This window comes from Ictalurus furcatus, chromosome 11 (genome assembly GCF_023375685.1).
Source record: "Ictalurus furcatus strain D&B chromosome 11, Billie_1.0, whole genome shotgun sequence".
Lineage (NCBI taxonomy): Eukaryota > Metazoa > Chordata > Actinopteri > Siluriformes > Ictaluridae > Ictalurus > Ictalurus furcatus.
Window position 1 is genome coordinate 10,482,039 of NC_071265.1, and position 27,926 is coordinate 10,509,964.

At 38.4% G+C, this 27,926-nt stretch overlaps 2 protein-coding genes across 2 annotated transcripts in view; one reads left to right on the forward strand and one right to left on the reverse strand.

Moving 5' to 3' along the window:
- Position 1: 1 nt before the first annotated feature.
- actl6a (actin-like 6A) lies at positions 2-14,377 on the reverse strand. Its single transcript, XM_053636467.1, has 14 exons — positions 14,163-14,377; positions 10,787-10,863; positions 10,534-10,708; positions 10,251-10,351; positions 10,040-10,137; positions 9,790-9,884; positions 7,792-7,898; positions 5,893-5,982; positions 5,719-5,780; positions 4,828-4,942; positions 4,654-4,734; positions 2,666-2,761; positions 1,052-1,138; positions 2-510 (listed from the first exon to the last, which is right to left on the reverse strand). Exons 1-14 carry the CDS (start codon positions 14,185-14,187, stop codon positions 430-432), a joined length of 1,290 nt encoding a protein of 429 aa, XP_053492442.1. The 5' UTR covers positions 14,188-14,377; the 3' UTR covers positions 2-429.
- A 2,949-nt stretch (positions 14,378-17,326) lies between these two features.
- Positions 17,327-27,926, forward strand: part of tmem131 (transmembrane protein 131) — a 60,592-nt gene continuing 49,992 nt past the window's right edge. The window contains exon 1 of the mRNA XM_053635825.1: positions 17,327-17,535. Coding sequence (XP_053491800.1) covers positions 17,403-17,535 — 133 coding nt within the window. The 5' untranslated portion in view covers positions 17,327-17,402. The remainder of the gene's footprint in view (positions 17,536-27,926) is intronic.

The following is a 27,926-nucleotide window of genomic DNA, read 5'->3' on the forward strand; positions in this document are numbered from 1 at the left end:
GTCACAAAAAAAAACCTTTATTTTGAAAATGGCCAATCACTGATTAAAAACACAAGGGGTTTACCATATATATATTGCTTATTTTAATTTGATAATTTTCTCTGCAGCCAACTTGAAGGATAGAGGACCATAGTTTACTTGTATATGTGCCAAATAACACCATCATTATCTAAAATACAGAATTGAATCTTTTCTCTGAACTGCCAAATGTGACACAAAAACACGAGTATAGAAAAGAGCGCAACCATGACAATTATTACAGAGTTATAAAATCAAAAGACATGTAATTAGAAAGCAGAACTAGTTTTTGTATTATTTCAGTACAAGTGTCCTTTATGTTCCTGAGTCCACTAAGAAGGCCTGTTCTACCAGAAGCTTTTTTTTTTTTAATTAAAGAATCAAAAAGGCAAAAAAAGCTGCTGGAGTTGGTCAAGGGCACTTCCTCTCTACACACTGCTTCCCTCCTTCCTCATACTCCTGCTTGGAAATCCACATTTGTTGGAAGGTTCCCTAAAGATGAAGCGCAAAATAATGATGAAAACCACAAGACTGCAGTGTTGTAAAATCCACTATCGGTTGACTTCTACTGTGGGTGTATCGAGGTAATACAACTGTTTTTAAAATCGATACTAAACGAAAAAGTAAAATATTGCTGAACTTTCTTACAAAAACAAGTTGTACTGACTGTACCATGAAATTTCACTTTTTTTAATAAGTATAAATATTAATAAACATTTATAAAATATAAAATCCAAACTACCAAAAAATAACACTTCAAATCGTCCAAATTAATTAAAAAAAATATATATTCAAACACACCAATATGTAAGTTTTTATTTCGCCTCTAGAGGCCACTCTTGTACTGTCTAATGACAGAGGACCCTTCTCAGCCACTTCCACAAGGGATGCAAATGGGAAAAACTATCTGTGTGGATTTTTGCTGATAACGGATGGTTCCAACAATCTGTTATCGGTGCTGATTAATCTGCAAATTTGATCAATCGGTCAACCTCTAACCCACAGCACTGAAAATGTGTGAAGCAGTACTCACCAGTGATGCCAGGATAGAGCCTCCTATCCATGCACTGAACCTGCGCTCCAGGGTCGTATTGTTGGCTATTAACTTCAAGCGCATACTCTGCCAATATAAACATTTTCATTGTGGTTGTGCTGTAAAGAGGCTGATTAATAGGATGGCACAAAATTGGGTTATAAATCCCATAGTATTCTCTGTATACAGTGCTGTGAAAAAAGTATTTGCCCCATCCTGATTTCTTCTGTATATCATACCAAATTGTTTCAGAAATTAAAACAAAATCTAAGATAAAACAAAGGCAACCTGAGTAAACATACTGGTCCTGTGTGAAAATGTATTTGCCCCCATAGTTACTAATTCCCCAAATCTATGAAACTACATTTTTTTAATGGGGTTCAGCTGGACTAGACAGAACCAGGCCTGATTACTGCAAACCCTGTTCAATCAAATCAACACTTAAATAGAATTTCTTCAACAGCATGAAGTTGGTTCTGAAAAGGCCTTATCCAGTAACACACTATTGCAAAGTTGAAAGAAATTCCAGAAATTATCAGGAAGAAGGTGTTTGAAATACATCAGTCTGGGAAGAGTTACAAAACTATTTCAAAGGGTCTGGGACTCATCATCTTCCAAATTTCTTCCAAGAGCACAGCAACTACTCATCTGGGAAGACACAAAAGAGCCAAGGACAACATCAAAGGAACTACAGGCCTCTCTTGCATCAGTAAAGGTCACTGTTCATGACTCCACTATCAGAAAGACACTGGGCAAAAAATGGCAACCATGGAAGAGTGGTGAGGTGAAAACCACTGCTAACCCAGAAGAATATTAAAGCTTGTCTGAATTTTGCCAAAACACACCTTGATGATGCTCAAACCTTTTGGTAGAATCTTCTGTGGATTGATGAGTTGAAAGTGGAATTGTTTGGAAGACAGGGGTCCCGTTACATCTGGCGTAAACCAAACACCGAATTCCACAAAAAGAACATCAAACCTATGGTCAAGCATGGTGGTGGAAGTGTGATGGTGTGGGGATTCTTTGCAGTTTCAGGGTCTGGGCAACTTGCTATAATTGAGGGAAACATGAATTCTGCTCTCTACCAGAAAATCCTAAAGGAGAATGTCCGGTCTTTAGTCCGCAAGTTGAAACTCAAGTGCAACTGGATTATGCAGCAAGACAATCATCCAAAGCATAGGAGTAAATCCTAGTCCTAGAAGTAAGTGAAAGACTGATCTCCAGTTATCGGAAGCGTTTGGTTACAGTTATTGCTGCTAAAGGTGGCACAACCAGATTTTAAGGGGGCAATTAGTTTTTCACATGGGTGATAGGTGTTGGATAAATCTTTTGCTTCAATAAATAAATATAAACTGTATTGTGTGTTTACTCAGGTTGCCTTTGTTTTATGTTGTATTTCATTTGAAGATCTAAAACCATTTAGTATGAGGGATACGCAAAAACAGAAGAAATCAGGGTGGGGTAATATCAGCTTCTAGCTATGCTGTTTTAACACCATACACTCTGGGGCAAAAAATGTCTCATTCACCAAGACTTACGAAGGATACTCTAAATAATCTAAGCCTAATAATAGATCATATTAGAGAATATATAAATTCATGCAGTAGGACAAACCGGTGGTGTTTTCTGAGAGAGTTCTCTGTTTAGTCTGTCTGTAAATCCTTGGATGAGAGTGTTTCCTCCAGTAACTATCACACTGCCATACAGACCCTGGGGGAAAAAAAGGGAAAAAAAAACCTGTCAGGAAAAATGCTGTCAGGATCTACTCAAGATATCAAAGGATGCTTTCACATATGCAGTGTTTAGTCTGTCTGAATCGAACCCTGCTGTGTTTTACCCCTCGGTGCAGCTCATTTAAGCAGGTGAGAACACAGCAATCACACTCTGATACCAAAACAACTGGTCCAAGAGCAGCTGTGCAATGGGAAAAAGTGAAATTTGCCACAGTGAGAAAGTGATTTGATTATGAATCGATCCTACTGCAGAAAGTGAAGAACATATCAATTTTCTGGTAGAGGTGAGCTTAAAAAGCAGAGCTGTACTGCTGCAGAAATGTTCGTTGGCTGAGAAGTGCAAAACAAAATCACAAATATGAAAACAAAATAATATCTAAAAACAAAACAACAAATTATAAACACAATGGCAAATCTAAAAACAAAATAACAAGGCAGAAAACACAATGAGAAGTAGGACAAAATGGAAAAGGTAGGTATATTTTGCAAATGGATTACTTACCACTGATTGGACGACACATCTGTCAATCAAGATATACAGGAAGTACAGCAGTCTGCAGCAACCACATCACGTTTTACACGCAACTTGTGTTTCTGCTGAAACGCTAACCACATTGTCCTGTAGCCGAGCAACTGTCCTGGTCCATGCAGCTCTGCTCTTACAGCATTCCTTACTTCATTTAATGGGGATAGTTTTTTTTTCTTCTAAACAGACCTGCGTCCTTTAGGTGTGTTTTTAGAGAGCGCAAGCTTATCTTTATGTGATGGTATGTTAACAGCAGATCCAAAATCACGGCACATTATAGTAGTGCTGAATAAATGCCATTTTCTCCTTTCTTGCCAATGTAAACTTGCAATGTAAAATTTAAAGTTTCGCTATGGACAAAAAATGGTTTAAAATAAACACAGAAGTCCACTAATGTACAAGAAACAGTTGTTTACAATTTCTTACTTCCTGTATATCTTCACTGACAGATGTGCAAGTAATCCATTCGCAAAACATACCCATCTTTTTCTGTTTTTTTGTCCGATTTAACATGTTTACTGACTTGTTCATTTGTTTTCGGATTTCTCCTTGTGTTTATAATTAGTTGTTTTTTTTTCATATTTGTGATTTGTTTTGCGCTTCTTGGCCACCGTATAAACGTGATGTGATCTGGATATTTGGATGAACAAACAGAGAGAACATAAAAACTGGACGCTATACACAAAAATGTTTTAAAGTAGTTCGATATATAATTATCAGCTCAGTGTTCTCCATGCTCAGATGATTTTTGACTTTCTATGCACACTTGACAATGTTTTTCTGACCAATATATGAACGCTTTTTGTACTACAAAAACTACACACCCCTCAGATAACAATTTTATTTTATTTTTGCTTTCTGGTTCCTTTAATTGTGTGCGGCGTGAAAACCAAACAAAACGGCACACAAACCAAAAATCTCAGACCAATAGGTGTGAAACTGACTTTGTTTTAGGATTTATATCCAATTTAGTCATTGTCACTTCCCTATTGTTTGCCAAATTTCTCTTACTGTGCAACACTTACCAACCAGGGAAGATTGAAGCAAACTAAATTTCTCCGAGACCTGAATCGAGCCACTCATCATGAATTGTCACAGGACAGAGAAACATGCCTAGAGGAGAGTGCTACTGTCCTACTCTGTAAGTGTGAGCTAACAGATGACCACAACTGGCTAGTGTCACTCTGATCAACAAGGAAAAAGGAGGAAGGCTGTCCTTCCACACAGAAAACAGAGCTAATTATTCTTTCCTGGATTCCTGGCCATTCATGATCTCATGATGATTAGACATTTACCCCACTTTGGAGACCCATTTTAAGTTGTATAACATAAAAAGTTCTTACTGGTCGGATATCAACGTCACACATGCCGACACTGGTGGTCACAACATGGCCTACTCCCAGCATGGTGTTTCCAGACAGCCCCTATAAACACACACACACACACACCTTAAGAGATGACACTTTCTGTAGAAAGAGGAACAGTAATCACAGGGAGAATTATTTAACAGTGCTTACCTTTGCATTAGAAGGGTCAAAAAGCCCCTCGGGAATCTTCAGTCGTTCAGCTCCAAAGTCACAGTTGTAGCCGTTAGGTAGCTCATAGTGAACAGTCGGCATCTGAGCAGCCACCCTGCAAAGGCAACAAGACCACAATGATCGATTTCTCATCCTCCAGGTAGAAATCCCTCAATCAGGCTTCCCACTCCAAGTCAAATGTAAAATTCCATGCCTTTTCCCTGACTTTTCCTGAGTAAAATCTTGAATTTCCATGACCTACTGTACAAAGAATGGTACAATGTATTGCCTGGGTACTGAGCAGAAAAAAAAACAACTAAATTTTAACCCATTAAATCTGTAAGCTCGATTTCCTGGTTAACAGACACTTTCAGTGCAAAACTTAGTTTTCACTGCTTAAAAAGAACATATACTTCTCATGACTAGTCTTTACACCTCAAACAAAATGGTCCTAATAAAACAAAATATATTTCTTTAATGGAAATAAAATCAATTCATTTACAAGGTACTGTAAGCCATTTTAAGTACATTTTTAACCCATAACACCGTGTCACATTCAGCAAATGAGCACACTAAAAAAAAAAAAAAAATTTTTTTGGATTAAATAAATACATTTTATACATATAAACACATTTTAGATAATACATTTGAAAAATTTACAAACCAAATTCCTTGATATTCCCTGACTTCAACCCCAAAATGATAAAATTCCCTGGCTTTCCATGACTGGAATAGACTATTAAATTTCCATGACATTCCAGAAATTCCATGACCTGTGGGAACCCTGCTCAATGCTCATCCTGTCTGGATTTTAAACAAATAGTGACCAGCTAATTATAACATTTGTGCACGGTGTTTGACGTGAAGTAAGAAGCGAATACATGGACGTACTGTTCATCATAAGGGGAATCCGAAACCTGCAGGACGGAGGCCTGGAAATCTTGAATAACAGTCTGCAAAAAAGAACACAGCTGATTAGAGCCGAGCGCGTCAGAGCATCAGGAATCAGGTTATTACCATACAGTAGACCTGTAGCATCGTCTCTGTACCACTACACGTCCTTACGTTACACATGTAGTTATGCCATGAGCGAGTAACTTGAGGTAATTTCTCTTTCTTCTTCCAGCTGGCTGGTGATCCTTCCCGTACTGAATCCTTTAATAAGAAAACAGCAGTATAAATTGTTGTAATGAATTGTACAACATATCTGGTGTATCAGAGCTTGAAAGTTTTGGCACAACTGTTTGTACTTCAACAATGCTGCATTTAAGAGTTAGTTTTGATGTGAAACAGGAATATAAATGCATTCTTATTCAGGAGCGTGACATATTTGAGTGATACTGCAAATTTGTGCAGGTTAGACCAGCGTTTCCCAACCTTTTTTCTGTCACAGCACCCTTTGAAAATGTAAAAAATAATTTTAAAAAAAATGGCACCCTACACAAACACTAATGCTAGATAGCTACATGAGGATGAAGTTGATGGTCCAGAAGCATCTGGAGCTTTTCTTTTAAGAATATTCTTAAAAGTCCATATTCTTTTGCACTACACACGCTAATTGTTAGGAAAAAACACACGCATACTGAATTTGACATGCTGCTGACAGATCAGCAGATAATTTATTTTTATTATTATTATTATTATTATTATTATTATGCGTGTGTGTGTCTGTCTCGTCATTTCTGTGTCTGTGTTATTATTTCAGACATCAGATATTTATCATATATATTAAATGGTTTATATACATTTTAGCATTTTAGAAATGTTCGATGGATTTTTACACGGCACCCCTGCTCTCATTAGACGGTATCCCAGGATGCCACAGCACCCCAGTTGGGAAACACTGGGTTAGACTACCATCATGCTCAGTCCCAAGATTTAAAGTATAATTATTTTTGGTAGTTTGTGCTCACCCCTAAATAGCACTTTGAGGTGATACAAATGGCAAATTATCTTTTATTTATTTTTGGCCCATTCACAATTCTGCTCTGAAAAACTTAAGCTAGTTTTTGCACTGTGATATATAACATTTACATTTATGGCATTTTGGCAGACGCCCTTACCCAGAGCGACTTACATTTATCTCATTTATACAAAGGAGCAATTGAGGGTTAAGGGCCTTGCCCAAGGGCCCAACAGTGGTAGCTTGGCAGTGTTGGGGCTTGAACTCCTGACCTTCTGATCAGTAACCCAGTGCCTTTAACCACTGAGCCACCACTGCCCCATTATTGCTTGTCACACTGCATGAGTTGATCCCAATCAAATCTTGGCTGAATTCTATAACAGACTTGGTGATAACATGAGTTTGCCATTTCAGATTATACAATAAAGATCCTCTATTGACAAAATGACTTCATTCTGCTTCAACAATCATCGACAATTAGCCAGATCTGGTATCATGCAGAAAACAGGGCACAAGCAAACATTCTTCAAAGTGAGCTTGAGGTAATAAGGACATCTTTTCCATTCAATAGCACGTTGCCATTATATTAACAGATGTACTGTGAGTTTTGCGTAATCCTTTGGAGACCTCCTATTGATGGATTTTCGACAAATATTTTAACTGCGCTTACTCAAATTTTCCAGCACTGACGCAGCTCTGATCTCGTCCTACGACCAAAGACTGCTTTTGCAATGTGCAATTTTTGTCTCCAACAGCAAAACAGGGCTGGAATATCGTACAGTATAAAGCCAGCTTTATTCAAGAAATCAGAGGCCATTTAGAGACAGGAATGAATATTTAGTGAAAGATTAGAGATGAGGGAGAAATATTTACTACAAATGAACTGTAGACCATCTAACCAAAGGCATGAGCTAATAAATTGATTTCAGGTTGTTTTCAAGTGCAAAAATACTATCTGTCCCACTTCCACAATAACGTGACATGATCATGTGACACCTCACGCTATAATGTGGAATAATCTGTGTATACGGCAAGCAAAAATAAAACAGACAAAGCCTTACCTTTGATGCAATCATGTATGTGGGAATGATTTCGACGCTTAATTCCTGAAACAGCTCTCTACACTGCATGCTCATGAAGTCACCTGCGAGTGGGGACTTGACAATGCCTGGGAAAAGTAAAGAACAGACCCTCAGTGCCAATATACAGAATGGTGCACAAGGGTTGTTTATACAATAGGACACAAAGGATTGTTTATTCAATTGCTAAGCTTCTTGCATTATTAAATGTGTTTATATGGAAAAAACAATACATCTCCACAAATCTAATTCTGGCAAGGGAATCTGGTATTTTTATACAGTTAACATTCATAATTTAAATTGCACGCTACTGTGAATAACATGATGAAATCTCAGGCAGGAATGTTAATCATTGAAGAAGAAGAAGAGTGAGTACAGTACAATAAATATTTTTAGAGAGAGAGACCACATTCACATAACTTTAATTATAATTGTTCCATTTCATTATTAGTTATTATTGGTAATTGGTTTTATTGTGCCTAATTTATAAAGTAAACTTCATCAGAGGTATGTACAGTATATAGTGCTCGCTACTATCTGCGGTTTCAGACATCCACTGAGGGGCTCGGACGCTACACCCTGCAGATACGGGGATCCTACATATACAGCGGGGGAAATAAGTATTGAACGAGTCAATATTTTTTTCAGTAAATATATTTCCAATGAGGCTATTCACATGAAATTTTCACCAGACATCAGTAATAACTCAAGAAATCCAGAAATATAAAGAATTCACAACATTAAAGTCCATAAATAAAGTTTCACCATTTCACAAAATCACACCCCTACATTTATCACACCTTCAAATCCATAAAATTAGAAGCAGGGCCCAGCTGTTCAAAAGTAGTCTGATCGGATTTCAGCTATCAGATTGGATCTAATCTTGAAACTGGGTTGTTCAAAATAGAAAAAAGGATTCTGAAATCAGATTAGATCATGAAATCCAATCTTGCTTTTGATCTGGATAAAACTTTTAGTACGTGTTGTTCAAATAGTAGACTGGGATACCTGTTATGTTATATAAAAAAAATAAAAATAAATAAAAATATCCAGGATTATCATGATCCCAGGAGAATGGTGGATTCAGGGAGGATTTCAGGAACAAAATGTAATAAAACTTTAAAACTGGTCAAATAATACAACATTTATATCTATTTTGTACTAGATTTGTTTAACCGTTAAAGTGATATAATAGATAAAGTATGCATAAGGCTACCAATTAAGCTTTTCAGTGCAGTAAAGTAAAAAATGTTTGGTTTTGTCCCCATAAATAATCCAATAATCCAATCCAATGACATGGTGTCATTGGAATTAATATACAGTGACGAATGACCATTAAAATGAAATATTATTTTTAATCATCATGATTAAATCATATTCATCAGAGATGAACCAGTCAAAAGTAGTTTCTAACAACTGCATCCCTTGTTGCTTTCCCCACACAAACTCTGAACGTTCTTCTTTTTGAACTATTGGACATTTCAAATTTTTATGATTTAAAACGTGTTCAAAATATCCACAATGTATTTGTGAACAATGCATATTTGTTTGTTTGTATTTATTTGTTATTGTCCAGATGAGGGGTCTGACTGTTTAAAAGAAATTGAAAAAGGAAGGGGGTGTTTGTATTATTTTATTGGTTTAAAGTGACCCCATGCTGGCTAATCTACCTGTTGTTCTTTACATAACTAGGAGCCTACATTGTGATCTGTTGTTCGATTTAGAGCACTAGTCATCCGGATTCGGTCATCTTGAAAGGTCTGTATCTGGATCAGGGTGATCCAATCCGATGTTGCCTTGACACAAAAGTACGATGGATTACTTAATCCTGGATAGCAAAACATGGGATTTTCAAATCCAGATCAAACTTTTTGAACAACTGGGCCAAGGAGATTGCAGACCTGTCAACTATGTGAGAAAGATTGCAAGTACTTTTCTTTACTCAAAAGCTAAAGCTAAGAAACCAAAGGGATTATTTACCTTGTTGCAGGACATAACCATCATGCACTGGAATAGCAGTTGTGTGCGTCGCACCACTGTCTAACACCAAACCAGTGGATCGTCCATTTGCAAATCTGATATATTTGAGAGTTAAGAATGCTGCTACATGTACCAGACCAATATTATACCAATCATTTCTCATCACATGAGCTCTGGAGAGTGTAGACATGTACTGAAACCTGAAAGGGAAAACAATTCGAACAGTAGACAAACTTGTGGTGAAGGATACGCAGATAGGACAGCTGTTTTACACAAGAAGAAAGCAGGGATGTTGTAATGTTCAAACATAAGCTCTGTCAGCTTCTCCCTCTTAGCTCGTGTGTTCCACTGAAAAGAAATTAAAATCAGAGAACTAGGGTAAGTAAAATGTGCATGTGTGTGCGTCAGTATATTTACAATGACACATTTAATAAGGAAATTAAAGTGTGTGTGGAGCTCACAGAGGCTTCTGACATCAGTACGGGATGCAAGCTAGGCTCAGATTTGAAGTGCATTCTGTAGGTGTGATCCAAAATGGCCTGAAAGCTGTCCCAGTCTTCAACTAGGAGAAATAAAGATTATGTAACATTTTATCCAAAACAAAAATATACTTTTGTGCATAAAAAGAAAAATAGATTTGTCACAAGAATTAGATGAAAATTCATCCTAATTATTTCAAGTTCTAGTCTTTTTCGTATATTTTGTTTGCCTACAAATGAACAGCGATGACAGAAAGACACCTACTCATGCCATTTTTAAGAGGTGACATGACCTCCATGTTTTCCCGTGGCACCCTGAGCTGATTGGTGTCGATGTAGTACGTCGTTCCACTTTGCTTGCCCTTATCCCCATCTGTTTCCATCGGAGTAGTGCCATCTTCCCTGTCCACAGTCACTCCAATCACGGTAGGGAAGTCAGCCTGCAAATCAATGCTTTTTTATAGCGAACCTAACACACGTATTATGCAGCAAACGTGAATTTAAGGCTTTCTTCTAACCTTGGGGCAGTCCTCGCCAGCATAACCAGCCCTCACCGAGTAGGAGCCGATATCAAACACCAGTGCACCAACCTCGTCTGTTAGACAGAAAAAGAACCGATTTCTGTTACATTTCTCATACAGCTTGAATTACAGTTTAGTGTGCACTCATTTGTATGCTATTCATCCTGTGGTTTTAACTGCACCATTAACATCATACATACAGTATCTCACAAAAGTGAGTACACCCCTCACATTCTTGTAATTATTTGATTATATCTTTTAATGTGACACTGAAAAAATGACACTTTGCTACAATGTAAAGTAGTGAGTGTACAGCTTGTGTAACAGTGTAAATTTGCTGTCCCCTCAAAATAACTCAACACACAGCCATTAATGTCTAAACCGCTGGCAACAAAAGTGAGTACACCCCTAAGTGAAAATGTCCAAATTGAGCCCAAAGTGTCAATATTTTGTGTGGCCACCATTATTTTCCAGCACTGCCTTAACACTCTTGGGCATGGAGTTCACCAGAGCTTCACAGGTTGCCAATGGAGTCCTCTTCCACTCCTCCATGACGACATCACAGAGCTGGTGGATGTTAGAGACCTTGAGCTCCTCCACCTTCCGTTTGAGGATGCCCCACAGATGCTCAATAGGGTTTAGGTCTGGAGACATGCTTGGCCAGTCCATCACCTTCACCCTCAGCTTCTTTAGTGTGTTTGGGGTCATTATCATGCTGGAATACTGCCCTGTGGCCCAGTCGCCGAAGGGAGGGGATCATGCTCTGCTTCAGTATGTCACAGTACATGTTGGAATTCATGGTTCCCTCAATGAACTGTAGCTCCCCAGTGCCGGCAGCACTCATGCAGCCCCAGACCATGACACTCCCACCACCATGCTTGACTGTAGGCAAGGCACACTTGTCTTTGTACTCCTCACCTGGTCGCCGCCACACACGCTTGACACCATCTGAATCAAATAAGTTTACCTTGGTCTCATCAGACCACAGGACATGGTTCCAGTAATCCATGTCCTTAGCCTGCTTGTCTTTAGCAAACTGTTTGCAGGCTTTCTTGTGCATCATCTTTAGAAGAGGTTTCCTTCTGGGACGACAGCCATGCAAACCAATTTGATGCAGTGTGCGGTGTATGGTCTGAGCACTGACAGGCTGACCCCCCCAACCCTTCACCCTCTGCAGCAATGCTGGCAGCACTCATACGTCTATTTCCCAAAGACAACCTCTACATATGATGCTGAGCATGTGCACTCAACTTCTTTGGTCGATCATGGCGAGGCCTGTTCTGAGTGGAACCTGTCCTGTTAAACCGCTGTATGGTCTTGGCCACCGTGCTGCAGCTCAGTGTCAGGGTCTTGGCAATCTTCTTATAGCCTAGGCCATCTTTATGTAGAGCAACAATTCTTTTTTTCAGATTCTCAGAGAGTTCTTTGCCATGAGGTGCCATGTTGAACTTCCAGTGACCAGTATGAGGGAGTGTGAGAGCGATGACACCAAATTTAACACACCTGCTCCCCATTCACACCTGAGACCTTGTAACACTAACAAGTCACATGACACCGGGGAGGGAAAATGGCTAATTGGGCCCCATTTGGACATTTTCACTTAGGGGTGAACTCACTTTTGTTGCCAGCGGTTTAGACATTAATGGCTGTGTGTTGAGTTATTTTGAGGGGATGGCAAATTTACACTGTTACACAAGCTGTACACTCACTACTTTACATTGTAGCAAAGTGTCATTTCTTCAGTGTTGTCACATGAAAAGATATAATCAAATATTTACAAAAATGTGAGGGGTGTACTCACTTTTGTGAGATACTGTATGCAGTAAGTGCAGTGTTTATTTTATGATACATTTATTTCCTGTCACTCTTGAACAATATATTGAGTAGAAACATAAAATAATAAAATGACAGGCACATGCAGTATAAGCCAGGAGTATTCAAACTCTTTACATCCAGGGCTGGGAACATGACAAAAATATCATATCACAATACTTGAGGACTATTATACTATATTCTATGATATACGGTGCATATTACAGTATATAATTTAGCTAACAAACTGTTTACTACTCTCTGCAAAACAGCAGTAAACTAAACTAAAAAGTTACAATGAGTTTGACAATACTTTTATGTAATGTTTACAAAGTCAGAGAATATTAAATAAAAAAAATGTCAATCAACAGCATCCATTCAGTAGCATTTAATTTGTAATTATTAAAAACTTAATTCTGTTAACTATTGGCCATTTAGACTTTTTATGATTTAAAACTTATTCAAAATATCCACAATGTATTTGTGAATAATGTAGATTTGTTTGTTTGTAGCAAGGGGATGTTTGTATTGTTTTATTGTGCTGTTTTCTGTCTCTTCAAATAAAAAAAACTTAAAGTGACCCCATGCTGGCTAATCTACCTGTTGTTCTTTACATAACTAGGAGCCTACATTGTGATCTGTAGTTCGATTTAGAGCACTAGTAATCTGGATTTGGTCATCTTGAAAGGTTTATATCGGGATCAGGGTGATCCAATCAGATCCAAAAGCCGACACAAAAGTATGATGGATTACTTAATCCTGGATAGCAAAAGATGGGATTTTCAAATCCAGACCATTCTGATCCGGATTAAACTTTTTGAACAACTGGGCCCATTGGTTTAGCTACATCTATATTTTACATTGTTTACTTGGATAAATAGGATAGAATGCAGTGGATGGTAGATAGATAGATAGATAGATAGATAGATAATGGATGGATGGAGTGTGGGGAAGGATAGAATAGATAGATGGATGAGATCAGATAGGGTAGGATAGGATAGGATGGATGATAGTATAGAATGATTGGGTGGATAGATAGGATCGAATCGGTGGATGGTAAGATATGACAAGATGAATGGTTTGATGGAGGGATAAGAGAGGATGAGCAGATAGAATGGATGTGAAGAATGGTTGATAGACAGAATTAAGAAATAGAAAAGGAAAAAAGTTAACACACTCTGAAAGAGTAAATCCAGTTAAAGAAGTTGAACTAAACAAGAAATCAGTGCATTAATTACGGTTTTAATCAAACATTCACATTGAATGAAGATGAAGTTGCAGTGTAACCGCGATGCAGTCACTGCGCAGCACTCTCTCTCTCTCTCTCTCTCTCTCTCACTCTCTCTCTCACTCTCTCTCTCTCACACACACTCACACACACACACTAATATATACACATTATAACTAAATAAAGCTATAAACATTTTACTAACGGGACTGAACGCAAACAAATAATAACAACTAGTTTACATTCCAACTACCTCGGTACAGCTAGCGATCTTAGCCAAACGTGGCGGGCTCTCATTCATTTTCCAGGTCTCATATATACACACACACTTACCCCCACCATACACTCCTCCACTCATTATAGCCAACGATAGATGTAAATTTATTTATTACAAATACGACTAATCCGCTCCTGGTTAAATATAAATCCGCAATGTTGTCTTCTTCTTCTTCTTTTATAATAAAGAATTCATCACAACAAAGGAAACGCGACAGACATCTTCCTCTATGGTGTGGAAGAGTAACGGAGGTGATTTGAACTCAAAAGTACAGCGTCGCCACCTTTCGGCTAAAAGGAAAACTACAGAGACAGTTTGTGTTTGTGTGATAACATTTTTCTGTGTTAACAGGAATTATAAAGTGTCAAAAATTATATAAACACACACACATAGACATTACATTTAACATACATTTGGATTTCTATTGCGCATTTTATCAAAGCTCCAATGTGCACAAGGTTGACTAGCCAATTGTATAAATGGACAAAAATGCAATAAGATGAAATAGCTAGATGGAATATTATAGGCTAGATGTACAGGAAAAATATCATTTTTTATAGCTAATTCATTTGTTGAATTTATTTATATAAATGGTATTCTTGCAAGTGCGGAGCAGTGATGCAGGTATGATTGCTGCCCAGGGTGGTAGAAAAGTGGCCGCAGCTCCAGCGTCCAAGGTTCAATCCTGTGTTTCACATGTTCTCCCAGTGTCCATGTGGGTTTCCTCCTGGTTATCCGGTTTCCTCCCACGTAATACAGTTTTTAAATGATAATGTTATTTGTTGAAGCAAAAAAGTTATCCAATACCAACTGGGCCTGTGTGAAAATGTATTTGCCCCCGTAGTTACTAATTCCACAAATCTATGAAACTGCATTTATAATGGGGTTCAGCTGGACTAGACACAACCAGGCCTGATTACTGCAAACCCTGTTCAATCAAATCAACACTTAAACAGAACTTTTTCAACAGCATGAAGTTGGTTAAAAGGTCTTACCCAGTAACACACTGCCAAAATTGAAAGAAATTCCAGAAATGATGAGGAAGAAGATGATTTAAATACATCAGTTTAGGAAGGGTTACAAAGCTATTTCAAAGGCTCTGGGACTCCAAAGGACCACAGTGATCTCCAAATGGAAAAACTCAGCACAACAGTGAACCTTCCCAGAAGTGGCCGACCTTCCACAGTTCCTCCAAGAGCACAGAAACTACTCATCCAGGAAGTCAAAAAACACCCAAGGACAACATCAAAGGACCTACAGGCCTCTCTTGCATCAATAAAGGTCACTGTTCATGACTCCACTATCAGAAAGACACTGGGCAAAAATGGCATCCATGGAAGAGTGGCAACCCCTGCTAACCCAGTAGAAAATCCTAAAGGAAAATGTCCGGTTTTCAGTCTGTAAGTTGAAACTCAAGGGCAACTGGATTATGTAGCAAGACAATGATTCAAAGCATAGGAGTAAGTCCTAGTCATAGAAGTCAGTGAAAGACTGATCTCCAGTTATCAGAAATGTTCGGTTGTAGTAATTGCATCAAAAGGTGGCACAACTAGATTTTAAGTTTAAATGGGCAAGTAGTTTTTCACATGGGTGATCGGTGTTGGATAACTTTTTTTGCTTCAATAAAAAAAAAATATATACAACTGTATCACGTGTTTACTCAGGATGCCTGAGTAAGAAATCAAACACTTTTTCACAGCACTGTATATAGCAAAGTCATTTTGAAGCTGAGATAAGACTGAAAATCAATCAGAGGCATTGCACAAACATTGGGACACTAAAGACAAAAGAAGGTATAGAATATACATATACATAGATATTTTAAAATTCACTGTACTAACTTTTGCATGTCCGTTTTAACAATAACATCGGTGTTATGGTTAAGAATATGGGCATACTGTAACTGGCTGCACTCTGCTCTTGCATGGTTAGATACTTTATGGGTCTTTCAGTTAACTCATATCAGGGATAGGAAATGCATTCTCTGCATTTTATTGTTCTAGTTAATTTACTTTTCATTGTCATGTTTGTCTCTTGTAGCATTACTTTCTCCTTAATTATCTAATTCTAATTTCAAAACATGCTGAAGCTGCTTCATTCTCTATTCCAAGGATCCCATTACTTCCAGCCGTTACTTCTCCTGATTATAGATAAGGAGCCTACGTGTAGTCACACTCTGACTCAACAAGAAATATGTAGCATCCAGAATGTAGCAAATTAACCATGTAGGCTTGGCCACAGTGCAAGTTTTATATGAGGCCTAAGATGGTACAAATTTTGGACTGCTTCAATAAACACAGTAATCCCACAGGTTGGTTTACATGCAGAACATATCAGCTACAGGATATAAACAAACAAATAAGTAAGCAAGCAAATCTACGGCTACTGTTTGTGTTGAGTTTCACATGTTCTCCATGTGTCCACAGGGGTTGGGTTTCCTTACACCTCCCAAAAGCATGCCAGAAGGTGGATATGTGTGAATATGTGTGTGCAAGGTGTTTTTGATGGATGGGTATCCCATCTAAGTTGTGTTCCCACATCGCTCCCAGTTTTCCCAGGATAGGCTCCAGATTCACTGTGACCCTGACCAGGATAAAGCAGTTATTGATGATGAATGAATGAATAAATAAACAGATAAATATATAGAGGGCCAAGAATCAAGGTGGAAAAACACATACTGGGGAAATATGTTTCAAAAACTATTCTCAGATAAATGGTAGCACTCCATCAGTACTGTACACTAGTACATCAACGGCTGTCTTAGTCTGCTGTGTATAATTGTTTTAATTAATTAACATTTCTCATTATGTACATCACAGTTCAAAGGTTGACAATCCTGACTTACCTACATGTATAATTTTTTTAAAAATAATGTTCTAGAAAAAAAAAATCATGCCATCTGGGGCCCCCAGGGGTCCACGGGCCCCAGTTTGAGAACCACTGCCCTATGTATCCCGAGCCTGAGCGAAGAGTTGTGAATACAACCTGTCAATCACATCTGTACACTCATGCACTGTTAAAACAACTTAAGTATTTAAAGCACGATTGTGGAACAGGTTGAGACCGAGGCCGCATCCCGTACAGCTCCTCTTTCCCAATATAAGCGCACTAGGTAGGGTGTAAAGTAATGGCGTTATACAGCCTATGTAGTGCCATTTAGGATACACCTCGAGTGCAGTGATGGCGCTGGTTTCCGCCAGGTGGCGCTGCGGAGCGGACTCGGTGCTGTTTATATCCTCATGCACACACGGGCTGTAGTTTTACATACACAGAGAAACTGATAGCGAAACAGCAGCATGGCGAGTGAAGAAGGAACACAGAGTTTCTCCCATCTACCAAGAACTAAATCCTCACCAACATCATGTATCGGCTGCATCCTGCGGGTTTTATTTATTGCAGTAATACACATGGCACATGCCAACAAGCAAGGTAACTAGCAGTGTGTGTGTATATGAGAGAGTGAGTGAGTGTGTGTGTGTGTGTGTGTGTGTGTGTGTGTGTGTGTGTGTATGTATGTATGTATGTATGTATGTATGTATGTATGTGTGAGTAAGTGTGTGAGTGTGTGTGGGAATGTGTGTGAGGGGCCTTTTGGGCTCGTTTTCCCTATTATATCTGTTGAGTGTCTGTCAGTGTGGCTGGATAGCTGTTTAACTGCAGGCTAACACCAGTTAGCATGTTGGATGGTATTTCAGCTGTAGCATGTTAGTTGAACATGGGCAGGTTTGAAATATACAGCAGTGCCCAGGCATTCTCCAAGTAATATCTGCTGTAGCATACGTGACAGAAAATGACTCATGAACGTCTCTGAGTGTACAGTGCCAGCTCATACTGGCGAGCTAAAGCTAACCACACAGCAACCTAGCAGAGCCTCGCCTGAAGTAACTAGCCAGTTCTAGCTTTTTATAGTCCTTTGTTGTTGTTTTTTTTACAGTCTTCATATTTAAAGTCTCATAATGAAGAAGCGCGTGTTGCTGCTATGTTTGAGGCGTTTACAGAAAGTAGGTCGAGAGTTTGTTGATTAAACGTTAGCACTGGAAGCTTCCCTCCGACAAAGAGCCTAGCTTTTTTTCTGTAAGAGGACTGAGCTGCGGGAAGTGGTCATGTTTTATAAACAGTTTTACTTTTTTAAGGTGGGGGGATTTATTCTCAGGAAGTTTTCGCCCCAACTCTGTTAGCTTGTAAGCTAAAACAGTGTGTGAGGCATAATGCAGGCCTGTGTGTGTTGTCAGCTCTGACATGTCATGTCAACCCAGTTAGCCAAGAAAAGCAGCAGGTCATTGAGCGGTCCGTATCCCAAACGGATCCCTTCTACCTACATAAGTGCACTCCGGCGCCTATATAAAATAATGGCGCGAAGTGCACTATTTGTCTAGGGAAGTGCCATTTGGGATTCCGCCCTAAGGTTTGGGCACAAGTTAAGGAGCCTGTGTTGCGTTCAGTGAAGATTTCTCTGTTTGGCCTTTAGATATGGAATGAGAAATGTGCCAATATAGTGTGAATTAAAAAACATTAAACAAACAAAAAAAAACACGTAGAAAAATATAAACCTCTTATTTGAATGTGTAAATATAGGTTTGTAGCTGAATTAGCTCAATCAGATTGAAATTGTATTCCTTGGCTTGAGTTTGTGGACGAGGGTTCAGATATATCAGAGTATTATAATAATCAGATGTAGAAGAATTCATTTAATTTGCTGGCATTTCAATTTCAGGCGACAGTTTATTTTCCGAAACATTATATTGTTCGATTGATTGGATGAAATTGCTGTGATTGAATCTGTTCTTTGCTTTTCTTAAGTGAAGAAGTTGAAGTGGCACTTTTTCACTTCCTAATTCAGATATAGTAATAGAAATGGACTAAATATGGGTATTAATACATTTTTGGATGCTCGATAACGTGACTACGAAGTGATATCGGGGTATGTGTTAAACTTAATGTATTGTAGTGTAACTTAAAATTACATTTATCTTTATGTCAAGGTTTGCTAAGCTGTTCTCATTTATCCTCAACAGAGCAGTACGCTTCTTCCGTTGCTCAGGTGAACTCTAGCACAATAGGTATTGTTTTGCTTACCTGAGCTTTTGAAGGCTTGTAACTAGCCGTGCTCTGACACAATAGAAATATCAACTCCCCACCACCGAGGCAACCGTCCCCATGGTCTGTAGGTTATTGCGTGCATTGGCAGAAACTTTGATTAGGACGTCCAGGAGTAAATCGCAGCATGTCAGCTTCAACGGGTACCTTCGTTTGTTCGCAGTCTGATCGCTGTCGAACAAAACGTATCCGGACGCTGGATGGCTTTTGTATGTCCGAGTTATGTGTAGAGTTTTAGGGAAAGAAGTGTAAGCGAATTCCGTTGTACTTTCTGTGCATATGCCTTAATTTAACGCTTAAACTCGATGCTTAGATGAAATACGTATTTTAGAAGTCTTCCAAAACGTCTCACTGGGAAAAATCCTGAGTTTTTATTGAATATTAAATTGAATAGACCTCAGTTTAGTTGACACTGCTGAAATGTTGTTGTAAGATTTTATTGTTGTAATGCTGTAAGAATGACTGACTGGAAAGCCCTGCTTTACCTACCTTGATCTCGACAGGAAAATAGCTTCTGATGTTGCTATGGCATTAAAAGAACAATCAATAAGAAAATAAATCAATGTTTAGATGAAAGTTTTAAATACGCCACAAATTTCCAGAGGCATTGTCAGTATTTCTTGTTGGTGATCCCACAAAACAGGATCCTGCCATTTTTTAAATAATAGTAATTGTATAAGGATTATTAAAGGGTTTAAAGTGACATGTTCACTCCTTTAGGGAAGGTTCAGCAGGTTATTTATTTATTATTTATTTATTTTTTAAGGAGTGGAAGCAGTTAAAGTTTATACTGATGGTAATAAAATAACTTGTTGAGGCTGTAAGAGATATGATTGGATGTTTCATGTAACACTACCTCATTTTATTATGATTAATCACATAACTGCGTGTGCCGGTCCAACATCAGCTATTTCAAGGATGTATTGAAACAGCCGGTTTTTTTGTTGTTGGGTTTATTTATTTATTTTTTTGTGCAAAAAAAAAAAAGTGATTCTCAAACATGAGAATCCAAACTAGGAGTAAAACCCGATCCAGTCCAGGAGTTTTTGCAGAACATGACCCACCGGATCAAACGTATACGTTTTAAGTTCAGTTTTGCATGATTTTTAGTCGGTGCTGCAAATCAACAAGGACATGTGATCTTTGCCTGCAGCTCACACAGCATGCTGCTCTGCTTTGTAACCCTCCCAGCATTACTCTATTGCTCAGACATGTTGCTAGACCAGGTGTAGTGCAAGCCAAATGGATTACATGTCATATCCACAACGGTAGAGTGGCACAACCTCCTGAATACAAGCAGCTGCTGCATCAATCTGGGAGATGAATCTAGTTGATATAGCATGTTGGCTCGTGGTTAGATTTTGTAATCTGGTGTGCACGTCATCTCCGGGGTTAACTTGCACCTTAAACGTATCGACTGTGTTGTGTGGTTTTGAGCATTTAACTTGTTTAAAGTGTATTTGAAGCTGTTTTTTGCTTGCATTGTGTTGAAACTCTTAGATTTGTATCGTACTTCTTCGTCTTCCCCTTCTGCAGCTGATATTGGTTTGTTGCGTACATGATGTGTTCCTACCAGAGGAACACGTATATAAGATTGATTATTGATTGATTGATTGCTATTAGGGCCCACAATTTCATTTACGGCCCCCGACGATTATGTAAACAAAATAATCGAGTTGAAATTAATATTGTGCCCCATTCCGTTTCACGATGTTCTCGTTTTGTCTTTTTTAAAAACCGCTCTCCATTTTTCTTTACAGCAGTGTCCTTTCGCCCCTCCCTAAAAGGCCAAACTCACTCCCTGGCTGGCTGTGGCGTTTTCAGTTCAGCTCGAGCCAAGATGACGGAAAGAGATCCTTTGGTCGACAAGAAAGATAAAACCATTTCAGCCGTTTGGAAACAGTTTGGTTTCAAGGAGTCCGATGTGGAACAAAAAGAAATAACATTTGGTATCATTGGGCTCATTCCTCTAGTGTCATGACAGCTGGTCTAAATACGCTCGTTTCCTTTCTAGAGCTCACTATAGTGAGAAACTACAGGCCGATCTAAACCAGGAGACAAGAATTTCATTGGCTAAGGAAGTTTAACGTTCATTTCTGGTGATGCGATTTGCCGAAATGCAGCATGTGACGTGCTCCACTAGCTTTGTTTAATTTAATTAAACAAATGTATTTGATTTTGTTTTACATATTTTTTTCAGTTGAATTAAATTGAAGGAAATCCACTGTTAATAATACAATAAAAAGTTTATATATATATATATATATATATATATATATATATATATATATAAAAATTAATCCACTCATTTTACCATGGTATTGTTTCGCAGGTAGTTGTACGAAGGACTCTCACATGATATAAGCCGAACAGATTCAGAGGAGCTGTTATTCAATCAACAGATATGTGTACATATTGCTCTGGTGAAGCTGTCTGTAGGAACAAATGAATTTCACATGTATGAAAGAAGACTTCACTGACTATGTTTACATGGACAGCAGTAATCTAATTATTGACCTTATTCTGAATAAGACAATATCGTGATTAAGGTGTTTACATGAGTCGCTTTTAGAATATTCCTTTCATGTTCCCGTTTTACATGTTGTAGAACATAGATCGATTAACGACACACGTCATTACATCCCCACGCATCACCGTCCGACGTTTCCTCCAGAATTTCACGTATCAACATGCAGTTCGTCTTCGTTATGGTACCGTAAACAGTTCTGGGTGTTTTTTTTTTGTTGTTTTTAATATTTATGATTTTATGAAAGCTTCGAAACTGCATACTGGAAACATTGTGTACTACGTTTATCTTTTACATGCACTATTCACTCACCAGCCGTGTTAATAGGAACGCCTGTACACTTGCAGTTATCCAATTTTTTTTTAGCAGCAGTGCAATGCACAAAATCATACAGATTACAGGTCAAGTGCTTCAGTTCATGTTCTCATCAATATTCACACCAGACATTTTGCTCTTAGAAAGACCATGTGAGAGTCTTCAGCTGTCCAGTTTCAGTGAGCCTGTGCCCAGTGTAGCCTCAGGTTACTGCTCTTGGCTGACAGGAGTGGAATGCGACGTGCTCTTCACTTGTTGTAGTCTGCAATCTGCCTCAAGGTTCAACATGTCATGCTTTGTGAGATGCTTTTCAGTTCACCACAGTTGTAAAGAGTGGTACTTTGAGTTACGGTAGTCTTCCCGTCAGTTCGAACCAGTTTAACTATTCTCCTCTGACTTCTTTCATCAACCACCTGCAGAACTGTTGCTTACCGGATGTGTGTGTTTTTTTTTTTTTAACCATCCTGTATAAACTCTAGAGACGTGTGTGTGTGTGTGTGTGTGTGTGTGTGAGTGAGAAAATCTCAGGAGATCAGCAGTGTCTGAAATACTCAAACCAGCCCCCTGGCACCAACATCCACGGCACATTAAAAGTCACCAACTGCTGATTATTTCCCCATTCTGATGTTTGACATGCACATTAACTGAAGCTCTTGAAATGTAATTGTTTGAAGTTCCTAATTAAGTGGACGGTGAGCGCAAAATTGACCAGCGAATTGGAACGTTGTTAAGTCAGAAGTATAGGTATTAATAGAGCTGTATAACATTTAGTTTAGAGCACTGAACATAAACTCACACACCACCTCTACTGCGCCACAGGCTGACACACCCATACTCACGTGACCGTTTCACCTGCCGATTCTGTGCCCTTCTTTCTGACTCACCATCTCCATGTTGGCTGTTTTTGTCTCTGTTTGAACGAACGTGCAACGGAGCTGTACGTACATACAGCTGCGTTGCTGTTACAAACAGCGGACAGGATGGGCAGCTACAAAAAAAAATCCCTTTTGATTAAATATTCTTTTGCAGATTTAAGCTTCATATTTTAAATAACAAGCTACTGTACCATTACCTTCACAGAATATATATTCAGTGAAGAATTATTACCTTTGACTTGATTGTAAATTTAGCAATGATTATTGTTTACAAGTGTGTGACGTCTTTTAAACACACTTCAGTGTTTGAGTGGGTTTCTTTTTCATTTTGGTCGTCGCAGTGTGATTTTGAAACGGAAAACGATGCTCTGAGCTCCATGTTGGTGCTTTTTTTTTGTGTGTGTATGTGAGATCTTGACAGTGTTTTTCACACCCATGCTTCTCTCTGACTTCCTGTCTGATCCTGATAAGATACAATGACATCCAGTCCTCTTTATGCTCAAGCAGCAGTTGTCCATCATAAAGGTTTAAAAATGTCATTCATAATATTAATGTATTTGCTCTTTCTGCCAGTATCTATCTGGCGCATTTTTACAAAGCTTTTAGAGTTGACTGTAGCTGCCTTGCATTTTGTGGGTGGTGTTGGAAATTGATTTCAGGCAGATAGAGAATGAGTGTTTTTGAGGAGTTGCTGACCGAAGCGCTTCAGTGCAAGCAAAACCTCAAAAGGTGTGCAGCTCAGGGTTCAATCACACATGGCAGAAAGTTACAGAAGAAGAGAACTGGGGGTGACTTGATTGATTTAGCTTACGTGTTCTGTGTGTAGCGGTCGAAGAATAAACCATAGGGTTTACTATATAATATTGGTGTAATGTAAATGTTTACCCTTCAACATTTCCTCAAGTCAAGTGGCTTTATCGTCAAAATTCAGCCATATACAGCTGGTACTGCAGTATATGGTGCTACATAAAACAACACCGACTGAATAAGACCTACACGTTTCTACATAAAGTGCACATGCAAACATGTGCAAACAACATGTACAGTAGAATAGCTACTAAAACAGGACAATAGGCACCGTGAGTGACAGTGTAGTGCCGACCAGTACACTGTACTAGTGTGGAAGTGTCGGATATAACTGGAAGTGCAAATGAATAACAATATAATAATAAAAATATATAATAATATATAATATATATAATAGGGTGCACGGTGGCTTGGTGATTAGCACGTTCGCCTCACACCTCCAGGGTTCAGGGTTCGATTCCCGCCGGGGCCATATGTGTGCGGAGTTTGCATGTTCTCCCCGTGCTGCGGGGGTTTTCTCCGGGTACTCCGGTTTCCTCCCCCAGTCCAAAGACATGCATGGTAGGCTGATTGGCGTGTCTAAAGTGTCCGTAGTGTATAAATGGGTGTGTGAGTGTGTATGTGAGTGTACCCTGCGATGGACTGACACCCTGTCCAGGGTGTACCCCGCCTTGTGCCCGATGCTCCCTGGGATATAATATTTAAATAAATAAAAACTACCCAGAGCTTTGACTGCATCCATGATTCATAAAAAAAATTTAAAAAAATTAGCTCTTGGTTGGTGTTTTTCACACACAAGTCTTCCCTAGCAGTTCCTTCTGCTTAAACTGTGTAGACTGTAATCCCTCAAATTATACGTTCATTCATCTTCAGTAAGCGTTTTTATCCTGGTCAGGGTTGCAGTGGATCAGGTGCTTATTCCGACAACGCTACGTATGAGGAGGAGATCTCCCTCGATTAGACACCAGTCCATCATGCTTTTGGCAGAAGAACTGCAGTGATTAGACAAAGTTGTTCGCATTATTGATGAAATTTGTTCATGATCAATTCTAGGTTTGCAAACACACGTTTCGTGAATTTGAGAAAGTCGATCATTTAATGAATTTTGAAAACTGTAAAATAATTCAAGCTGTTGAAGCCTTTGGTTGTTAAATCTCCAATGTTCCATAGTCTTCATTGCCAAGCACTGTGTTTTCCTTTTGTGTATGTGGTGTGGTGCATTTTTCTATTCTACCGTAGACAAATCGCTACATCCAGCAGAAAACGTGCAAGACTGTGTAAAAACATCCAAAAAAGAAAAACGTTCAGCGTAGTCTGTGCGAAACATAAATTAGCCTGACACAACAGCACTAACCTAAAACCAAGTTTATCCTTATTGTAAACTGGCGAAACTCCTGATATGATTACAGCAGTCCCTATGAATGAAATATATGCTGCTGTTTTTGATGTTGAATTTAAGACGGCAGTAACAATCTTACTGCCATGTGCAGTCTGAATGCTTGTGGTTCTGTGCTTGTCTACTGGTTAGCATTGCTGCAGATTATTTGCGAGTACGTGACTCCATGCAGCATCCAGCTCGCTCTCTGGAACAGTAGGAAATACCCATGTTGTTAAATATGGAAATATGAGCCTAACTTATCTCTGTGTTCTTTTGCTCGTCATTTGTTATGCATATAACAATTCTATCATTAACATGCTGCAAGGTATTCACCGCATAAAGATAAAAAAAAATAAAAAAATAAAACACGAGTAAGTGTGCTGTTACAGGGGGATAATAGGAGTAATTATAAATCCGTACAGGGTTCTGAACAAATTCTTGTTCATTGCCAGTTTTCAGTTTTTCTTGTTAAACCAGTATTGTTATTTGCAAATATACTGTCTTGATTACAGTTGATTACAGACAGATGATTACATACACCTAGGATAAAGACATTGAAACTCCACACATTTCGAGTTACAATACTTTTCCTGTATTGAGACAGTTAGGGTGTCTTTGTCATTACCGTATGAGGTCTTTTTAAAATTTAATATCTAAGAGAGAGATTTATTTCAGCTTTTATTTATGTCAGATTTTCAGTGAGTCAGACATTTACACACATTTTGTTAGTGTTTGGTGGCATTACCTTTTAATGCTTTGAATTTTACTTTCAGGGCAAAAATTTTTCTCAAAGCTCTAAATCCAGCCACAGGTGCATGTCTCTAATCGATTGCTTTACAATGACCTCTGATGTAAACAATGTAGATGCACTAATTGACTTGCCAAAAGAAATGTATATGAACATGAAATGTGTGGAGTTGGGCCTCATCTATTTCAAAGTATCACTGCACCTCTGTTCATGGTGTTTTAGCTGTGCAATTGCCTTTATTTTGTGAAAAAGAAATGGTTAACTGCTGACTCTTGCACCGATAACAAAATGTTAGACTGTGTGTTTTTGTGACCTTCCTGCTTTAACACATCTATTAAACCTAGTTTTTAGCTGAGTTTATTGAGGCAAGCAAGAGCAGGGAAATAACCTAAAACTCCTACATGACCACGCACACAATTATACTTAAGAGGAGTCTTTTGTTTATTTTAATCTACTTAACAGCACCTAGTTCTCTCTCACCAAGTATCACTTCAAAAGCTATAGCCCTCTACAGCCTTTGCTGTGGCATGTGAGCTCTGCAAAAGATCATTACTCATTGTCTCAACCCTTTGTGGTAACGTTTTGGACCTAAAAAGCCATTGTGACAGGAAACCAATGTGTAGGCTGTAGTGTTGTTCATCCTCTGTACCTCATTCGAACAAGTTTGAAAAAAGAGTGCCAATATTTAATGAAGGCAGGTGTTTTGTAATAATTATAAGCAATCATGTATCACATGTCTCAAATGATATTTCCAAGATTAATGTTCATTTTTAATGTCTGTTTGTTTGAGGTTGTGTTTGCCAATTGTTCATTTGCAGGAAGCGGTTTGTTATGTCACGCCACCTGTTGGAACGGCGCCATTGTTTACTCACCCTGCACACAAGGCACGTTCTTAGTGAGCATTCAACTGAACAATTTTTTTCATAAATGACCGCAGATTTTCCACAGATTCGGGTCAAGATGCCGAACGTGAGTACAGCTAAAAGGTCCCATTTACAAACAAATATCACTGCGAAAGAAAACTATTTTGTGCAGTTGCAATTTTGGCAATTCAGGTAGTTTTCTGCAAAAAAAAAAAAAAAACACAGAAAAATCAAGCATTTTTGGCCGCAACAATCACAAAAACAATCCTCTTCAGTCTAAAGCGAAATCCTTCCATGGGTTCACGAAATTGAGTGGATATACACTGACGTTATCAGTTTAGCTTTGTCTGTTGAGGGTATCTGTAGATATTTCATATCGGTATCCTGTTAGTGTTCTTTTTATTCGAATGTTTGTGTTTTAATGTTATTAACATGCATAAATGTTAGACTATTTTTCTCTCATTACTTGTCTCATTAAAGTATTTATTTTTTTTTTAGTTTATATATTTAATTTTTCCTGGAACGTTACAAAGTGCAAAACTCCTTCATCGGTCTGCATTACTATTCAAATTTTAGTAAAGTGTGTGTGTGTGTGTGTGTGTGTGTGTGTGTGTGTGTGTGTGTGTGTGTGTGTGTGTGTGTGTGTGTGTGTGTGTGTGTGTGTGTGTGTGTGTTTGGGAGGTAATTATACCTGTACTTAACTGATAGTGTCCCGATCTCCCTGCAGCTCAGTGTGACGATAAATTTACACGTGAAATTGTCTCCCATTCACGATTATGAAATGTTAGGAAATGTTAACATTTAGCTCCTAACTCACTAGGATGTCTCTTGATCTCCCCTTAATATTATTACTAATATAATTATTTTTTTTTTTGTATCCCTGCCTTACCCTCCAGCTCTGGATTGACTGAGATGTTGACCCAGGATAAAGCAGTCACTAAAGATGAACGATTGTTTTGAATAATTGTGTGCTTAGACCTGCTATTAGCGTGAGATCATTTGATGTAAAGTCTTTCGTGTAACAACAATTAGTTAATATCTACTCTGTTCCAGGCAATTCACTTATTAGCCAAATGATTGAGAGAGCCATATGACTTGGCAGTAAATATTGTCATTACTACATGGAACGACTGCTTCAGTCTATTTACTAATAGACTAATAGTGCTATTTACTATTGACTATAACCAGAACCGTACAGGGTGAATAATTA